Consider the following 9,131-nt stretch of genomic DNA (forward strand, 5'->3'; position numbering starts at 1 on the left):
AATTAAAATTGATTTAACTCACAAGTTGTTCAAACTATATATAACATACCTTCATTGAGAGTTTTACCCACACCTATCACCATACCTACTCACATAAACGTTGGAGCCTGCTAATAAATTGATTGATCTCTGAAAATAAATTATGTTCTCTTTAACAGAAGAAATCATCATATTTAAAATCGATTCATTTTATCGAAATAATTGATTGATTTCACTTAAAAAAAAAAAAATCAAATCTTTAAAAAACAATAAATGTTATGTTGTCACCTTAACATAACAACAACATTTGACATGGTTGGTCTGTATGTTGCATTTTCTTGAACGCACAACAATGCACTTCTCAACTTCACTGGCTTTGAAGGATTTTTCCAGCATTGGATCCATCAATTCCAAACATTTTCCTTCACACCATGTTCTCCAAGCCTACAAGTATTTGTCATTAATTTGTGAATAATACTGTCATACTTCAGTTAGCTAGTATTGTTGATATTTGGTTAATCAGACCAGAGGGATGACTCACATATAAAAGAAGAGTTTGACCATGTTCTGACAGATAGAATCCGTTGTTCTTTCTTCCACAAATGGTTTCTAGAACTAGAACTCCAAAGCTGAAAACATCAGATTTCACTGAAAACAATCCTTGCTAGTTTATCAATTCTCTACAAAAAAATTCACTAGTTACATACAGATTTTTACATACGGATCCAGATCCGTATGTAAAATGAACATTACATACGGATTTTACATACGAATCCTGATCCGTATATAACATCAGCATTACATATGGATTTTTACTTACGGATCAGAATCCATATGTAAAGTGAAATTTACATACGGATTTTTACATACAGATACGTATCCATATGTAAAGTAAACATTACATATAGATATCATCTGTATGTAACATTTTTTTTTAAAAAAAATTATATATAAATATAATTCGTATGTAATTTTTTTTTTCGACAGTTTCAGAAATAATATGAAAATTTCTAGTAATAAAATAAGACAGGATACTATACCATTTAAGCACTTCTTAAACGTAAAAACTTGTCATTATTTTATTGCAGGGAATTCTACCGGATGGAAGAGAAGTTGCAGTGAAAAGGCTCTCAAAAGCTTCTAGTCAAGGCTCAGAGGAGTTTAAGAATGAAGTAACATTTATAGCTAAATTGCAACATTGCAACCTTGTAAGACTTGTGGCATGCTGCTTGGAACAAAATGAAAACATACATGTATATAAGTATTTGTCAAATGAAAACATGCTATGGAAGGATTGTTTTTAGCTTTGGAGTACTTGTTCTAGAAATCATTTGTGGGAAAAAGAACAGTGGATTTTTTCTATCAGAACAGTGGATTTTTGTCTCTTAACTGATCCATAAATTTAACCAATAATATTATCTAACAATGTTCAGAAATCAAAATTTGTTGTAGAGTTGGAGAATGTGGTGTGCAGGAAAATGTTTGGAATTGATGGATCCATTGTTAGAAAATTCCTACACATCCAATGAAGTTGAGAAGTTTATACAGTGATAAATAGTTTCATTAATTTGGATAGAGGAACGGGGTCACACGCCATTTCAACACATAATGTTTTATTTTTAAAAAACATTAATCCAAAATTAAAATTTTGATGTTTAACATATACTTGTTGTTTTCGTTTTCTTATTTTTCCTTTATCTTTTATGTCTTGATTTTTTTTCCTTGTTCGATTTTTTTTTTCAAAAACTTGCTTGAGTGCCATAAAAATTGAGAACTCCGAGGGTGGCGGTATTGTTAATGATATGAGTATTTGAGAATGAAAATAATTAAATGAAAGTAAAAGGATTTGAATTTATATAACATTATATTTAAAGAGATAGATATTGAATCATTTTCAAAGTCCAAACCTTAAAATCTTGAATCACCACAGCTCCTCATTCACACCTCTTTCGATCTAATTCAACAAAAATATACACTTCAATAATGAATACAATTTTTTGAACTCCAAAACAGAACAGAATATAGATAAATGAGACATTAAAAAGACGAGAAGTTTATGCGTGAAGAAAGTGGTGAACTAGAGATTAAAGTATTTGCACTAAATAAGATTGTATCTGAAATGCTTAAAAGATAGTGTGAAGAATTGGCACCTGATGAAAATGTAGGCATATGAGAATCGATGCCTTAGGAATTTCCAATTTATGGTTCGTCTTCAATGTTTACTTGATTTCTATAAGTAATCCACATAGTTCTAATGTGAGCAATCTTTTTCCAGTCTTCGCCTTCTTCTTTCTTGCACCGCTGTTTGAGCAATGGACAACATTGAATGACGAGTTGTGAAATGGATTTCGGAAGACCCTCCTCTGGCAAGCACTGGAGTATTGGACAATTACGAAGAAACAATTTTTGAAGAGAGGAGAGATGACAGAGACCCTTGTAGTCCAGTTTTCTAAGATTTCGACAATGTTTTATGTGTAGCTGAGTAAGGGAGACTGGAAGAAAACCTTCACTCGGAAAACACTCCATACCCCTTTCTTCAATAGACAAAACTTTTATGGAAGGGTTGGTTCCCCAAACCCCCTTCTTTAGTGAGGCAACAAGTTTGGAGCAATTCAAGAGAGAGATGTATTTTAGATTTAATGGCAGACATCCGTCAGACAACTCCACTCCTGGACAATTATTTATATCCAGATATTTAAGAGATGGAAGGAGGGCAAACATGTGTTTAGGCATTGATTTCAATTTCTCCAATTCTTCAATATGAAATGTCTTCAGGTACAAATAATCCTTCATTGGGAAATGATTCAAATTCAGAGCATTTTTTAATTTTCAAACTCTTCAAATGACCGTGAGGGTGCCCCTGTGATATCATCTGCAGGTTATCACATCCTTCTAAACTAAGGGAACAGAGTTTTGGAAACAAGTCTAGAGGGAATTTAGTGAGAGAGTCACAACATTGAATGATACACAATTCTACAAGGAAAGGATAACAATGGTTTATGGAAATATTCATGCCGGACAACAATAAATACCTAAAGAATGAAGAGGATGTGATAGGAGCATGTCAAATGAAGATGTCTCCATATTCACACCTTCAATTTCTACTGCCCTACGAGTCGAAGCCACAAGTTGTTGGCACTCATTAATACACAGAATCATTAAACGAGGAAGGTGCTCTGGCAAGTGTCCTTTCAGTTTGGGACATTTAATTACAAAAAGACTATGAAGACTTGGAAAAGCACCCGTCATGCATTGCCATTCTTCCCATTCCTTCCTGTCATTAAACCTCAATGTTTCCAAGGATGCAAATCACTACAAGAAAAACGCGAATTATATACAGATTATTACATACTGGTCAAAATCCGTATGTAAAATCAACATTACATACGGATTTTTACATACGGATTAAATTCCGTATGTAAACAGGTTCCTTTAGCGACCCTTCAACAACCAAATAAAATTTAACCACTACACCAAGCAAATTCTTTAGTTTTATTATACTTATTATTATTAATAATATTAATAATACTAACAATATTAACATATGAATCACATTTAATTTATCTATAATCTACTTGAATTTAAACATAATTTATTATATTATCTATTAGTATGAATCACATTTAATATATGTCATACTCTTAGTCATCATATTACCTATTACATTAAAATAAACTATCATATTAATTATTATTTTACGATCATATTGACTTAATTAGGTTAATTATAGGTAGTTGGTTTTACTTGTGTGTTATAGTAAAGAATATTGTCAATAAACAATATTATCTTTTAACATAGAATGATGACTTTTACATTAACTATTAATTAAATCTCTAATACAGATTACTAGTTAGCATATCATTATAGTTTAAACTATATTAATTATTCCATAAATCTATGTTAAAAGTTGTTACTAAATAACCTTTTCTACTAATATATAAATCATAATGACAAAGTGATTAAATAATTTATAATTTAAAATATTTTAAAAATTATACATTATATCAATTTTAATCTATGTAAGTAAATATTTGAAAATAAGATTTTTTTTTATCGACAAAGAATAAAAAAAATTAAAGGAAACATTTTAAGGATATTTCAATCCTTATACAAGAATCTCAAATCAGAAAAGAAGTGTAAGATACAAGCACCTATATAGCCATCTAACAAAAACTTCACAACTACCTATAATAACCTATATTTGAAAATAAGATATCAAATAATTTTATATTAATATATATATATATATATAATATGAAATTAAATTTAAATTTAACCATGAGTTTTAAAAAATTAATGATTAAATAAAAAAATATATTAATCAATATATATGTATTTATAGTATTAAAGTTATATTAATATTATATAATTTCTTCCTTTTTCTCTCTATCTATCTATATCCGGATAAAAGTAATATTACTCAAGTCAAATAAAACTACTATACACACAATAAATATCTAAATGTATATTTATATCAAAATTAATATTAATAATATGAATATAATATTGATAATATGAATATAATATTAATAATATGAATATTAATACTAATAATATTAATAAATATTAATAATATGAATAATATAAATATAATATTAATAATATGAATATAATTTATTTTATTATTATTAATAATAATAATTATATTAATGTGTATAAATTATATTAATATAAATTATATTAATATGGAACCTCAAACCCTCTCCACCGTAGTGCATTACAAAGTCTACATCGAATAACCAAATTGACCGTTAGATCATTGAAGTATTGTTCACCTACATCTTCGGGAGACTTACTCTGCTGAGAGCATTGTAGAAAATTTTCAGCCCACTGTGATAGAATTAAGCTCTCCTCGACAGACACATGGCCTTTGGGGGGAATAATGCACAATAAGCAAAAACATCTTTTGAGGGGAGACGGAAGATGGTAATAGCTCAATAACAAAGCGGGAATGATTTTACTATTTTCTATTGGTAAGTCCCATATGACTTTGATTGTAAAAAAGACCCTACTGTTTCAAGGGCGAAAGGCAATCCTTAACACTTTTCAAGTATCTTCATGCCAATCTCCTTCAATTCAGAATTCAACTTAGAGTTGTCATCTTGGATTGCATGTTTAGCAAAAACTTCCCAGCTGTAATTTTCTTGTAATTCCTCTAGTTGGTGTATATTGTTTGACTCCAAAGTAGAAGCAACTTCGTTATTGCGTGTTGTGACAGGATTGCCTCAAGAATTGTCCTGGTTAACTTGAAGACATCGAACTCATCAGAAACGCAGACCCAGGCTTTGATAGCAAATTTAGACTCTATGATTGGGTCGTTGTATAAATGTTGAGTAAGGGTGGTCTTACCCATCCCACCCATACCCACAATAGAAAGTATTGAAAGCTGGTTATGATTTCGATGGTCTGATGTCAACCAATTAAGGATAATTTGTTTGTCCTCATCTCTGCCATAAATAACCTCTTGAGCCACCAATGATGAGGATTCATTTCTTTTCCCTGACACGCTATTAGCCAACCCAGATCCAACATCCCTAGAAATTTTGAAATCTTGAACAAGCTTTTGATCTAAGAGAGATTCTAGATCATCTAGGAGTTGTATCATCTTGGACTTAATACTTCTTACGTTGCTACCACTGCTATGGAATTGAGCTTTCAACTGAGTTTTGGAGAATTCATAGTCTATTTGCTCCAACAGATCCTCTGCATCATACAACGCATCTCTGACCTCATGAAGCCAGTTTCTGACCAATGAATTAGTGAACTGCTTTTGTTCTGCATCATCAATCACAGCATTGATGTCCATCAGCTTCCTCTTCAACTTTTTCAGCATCCTCACATCGAGCTTTCTCCCACGAAAGTAGTGGAGAAGTTTATGAGAATCGAGCTTGTCAAAAAGGACCTGGAGAAGAGCACCAAAAAGAGCACCACCAAGAGTTTCAAGGAGCGGCATGGTTGGAAAGGAAGTGGGGAAATCAAAGAGAAGAAAGGGTTCTGAAAATTGGAAGTGCAGCTGAGTGAGGTGAATGAAGCAGTGAGGATTTAGTTCAATAAAGGAGTGATTAGCTGTTGATGATTATTCCCGACAGCTGCATGTGGCTTTCACACTATTTTCTACCAACTTGGGTGAATTATTCTATTTCGGAGGCTTACTTTATGAATAAAGACACAAAATACTTATTACATCTTACATTTATATATTTTCCATTTTCTTCGTTCTTTTAAATAATTAAAAATGAATTTATATAAAAAAGGACTGATGGCTGAAAAGCACGAACTGTTTAATTTTAGAAAATTGTACAATTAAAATTTGATAGTTATATATTGGCAAAACTATGAAATGCGAAGTAAATTCGGATGGTAGTGTATTGGAGATCTCACATCGATTAGAGATTAAAATATTTCATTGTATATAAGTGGGAACAAACCTCATCTCATGAACCGGTTTTATGACCTTGAGTTATATTTAAAGTTCACTTTTTAATATTGTGTGAGAAGTATGTGATTGGATAATGTTCACATTTATCAGATCCAGAGAAGAAGCTAATGCGTTCTCTCAACTCTAGCTTTGTCGTCAACACCACCTTCACGGTGGAGAGCTTCAACTTTCTCACTTTATGTTTCTCATTTTCACCATTGCAATGCATCTCTGAGGTATACTACGGTGCTTGTGAAAAGAAGATACGAAATATGTAACATTTTTGCTAAAATCATCTTAATATTTGTCGTGAAATACAATCTATATGAATTACAAATGATTTCAGGTCTTCTTATTTTCATGTCATAATAGGTTGTGATTAAAGTAAAGTCGTATATTTACACTACATATGCCATTAAGAATGAGAGTGTCCATACTTTTACACCAGTGGAAAACAATTACTCCCACTTCACAATTTAATATGTTATTACTTTAATTATATTTCTTTTATATTGTAATATAAAATATTAATATATATTATTATATTGTTCAAATAGGTTGTAAAGTAAGAATGTTTTGTTTAATATGGTGTGAAAGAATATTTTTTTTACTAATTTATTTAACTAAAAATTGTCAGATATCTATCATAACAGTCAACATGACTTTTGTTTTAAACAAAAAAACATTAAAATCTAACATTTTGTAGTTTGTTAATAAATTTCAATAATTATATCTAATATATTCCTAGTGGGTTGTCATTTTGCAAACATATTAACAAAATTTCAACCGAGATTGTCTAACATGGTAATAAACCATTTAACGCCAAATAGATGATGCCATAGAAATGGTCAGATGATTCACAAGTTCGTTTCCCAACAAATCCAACAGCGAGTCCAATGAACATAATCTAAAACCTATCAACAAATAATGAAAGTTAGTAATAATAGTAAAGTAAAAGAGGATTATGTTTGTTTAGCAAGAAATACCTAAAAATACTAAATAAATATAATCATAGTAGATGGTGGGTTTTTTGGAATTTTGGTGGATAGATTTTAGTAATATTTCATAGTAAAATACAAACACTTATGGATATTTATTGATAAAATAACTAAAATATAACCTTAATTTATGAATTTAAACATTTTTTTCTTATTTTGTGATTATAATATGAATAAAAATGATATATTTCCAAATTTGTGTTAATTTCGTAATTCTAGAAAAAGATGGAGATGAAAGAGCAAAAGGAAAATATACAGATTTCTTCTTCCTGCACCCCTACAATTTTCTTCCTGCACCCCCACAATTGTCTATATCCCGAAATTGGCCCTGACCTTTTATTTGAAAAAGGGCACCGTGGTTACCGGAAATCGGGATCCAGGAGTGTGGTAAGGATTCAACAATCCGGAACTAAATCATTTTTTTTCGAATGAGGGAGTGTTTCGGAAGCAAATTTTGCATAAATTATTGATTTCTGGATTGCTGAATCCGAAAGCCTAATCCAGTTATGGATTTGTGGATCTGGAATTTTTTTTTAATTATGGATTTCTGAATCTGGAATGCATATTTCTGTTATGGATTGGTGGATCTGGAATGCATTTTTTGAATGATGGATTTTTGAGCATATTTTGAAATACAGATTGGTGGATCCAAAATTTTTTCGAAAGTGCAAATCCGAAATTTTCTGGATTCCATAATCCAGAATGCAAAAAAATAAATACAGTTCAAGTGCATTTTAGGGTCTTTAAAAACTAATATGGAAAATTTAGTCTTTGCATAACATTATGGGGGTGCAGGAAGAAAAATATAGGGGTGCAGGAAGAAACTGCCAAATATACAAGATGAAAAAGAAAAGTTGCAATGTTCAACACTCGCCTAAACTCGCCTAAGCCAGAAGCCTTCCAGAGGATCTCGCCCAAGCGAGCTCAGTCAGGTCCAGTTGAGATCACTCTTGAGATGTTGGGTTGTTTTCGTACAACTCACCTAGGTGAACCCAATTCTGCACAAACGAAAAGTCACTTAACCCAAGTCCAACTAGGTTAAATATGAGGCGTGAGACACAACCCTAGACATCATTGAGAGAATAGAAGATGATAGAAAACTCAAGAGGAGGCATCCGTCAAGGAGAAACATCTTGGATCTTCTTTTCTAAATTTCCATGCTTGTAATGGCCAACATGAATGGCTAATTCTATCCTTTGATTGATGATTGGTATTGCCATTTATTCATAAGACTTGTTAACCATGCTTTTGATCCTCAAATTTGACTGAAGAGTACTTCTAAGTTTCTGACCTAAAGGACAATGCTTAAAATATTTAAATGCTATGAATAAATTTGAAATGTTAATTTCTATCAACGTCTAATCATAAGGATAAGGAGTTTTTATAAATATGTGAGGAATCAATATTTAAGAGACTACTTTAATAATTTTGTATGCCAAAAATCGATATGAAATAAATTTTTTATGGGCATCAATATCAATCAAAGGATGAAATATTATTATGCTTTTCAAAATACAAAAAGAGTGAGAAGGATGAACCCCAATCCCTATTTTCCCAATTGAATCAACACTACTTACTTTGCTTTCTTTACAATTCTTGCAATCATACACAACAAACTTTATTGTTTTGTTTTCTATTTAGTAAATCTCATACTTGATAATTCAACTTCTCTTTGTGGGTTCGATATTTGTCCTTAGGGACAAATTATTATTTCTGACACGGTACACTTTCTTTAA

General features: G+C 31.0%; 1 protein-coding gene across 1 annotated transcript; it reads right to left on the reverse strand.

Annotated features, from left to right (window-relative positions):
• Positions 1 to 5,134: 5,134 nt before the first annotated feature.
• LOC150023373 (putative disease resistance RPP13-like protein 1) lies at positions 5,135 to 5,932 on the reverse strand. Its single transcript, XM_090297822.1, has one exon. The coding sequence runs from the start codon at positions 5,930 to 5,932 to the stop codon at positions 5,135 to 5,137; it is 798 nt and encodes a 265-aa protein (XP_090153948.1).
• Between the last annotated feature and the right edge of the window lie 3,199 nt (positions 5,933 to 9,131).

This window comes from Phaseolus vulgaris, chromosome 11 (assembly GCF_051622355.1).
Source record: "Phaseolus vulgaris cultivar YP4 chromosome 11, ASM5162235v1, whole genome shotgun sequence".
In the NCBI taxonomy this organism is placed as follows: domain Eukaryota; kingdom Viridiplantae; phylum Streptophyta; class Magnoliopsida; order Fabales; family Fabaceae; genus Phaseolus; species Phaseolus vulgaris.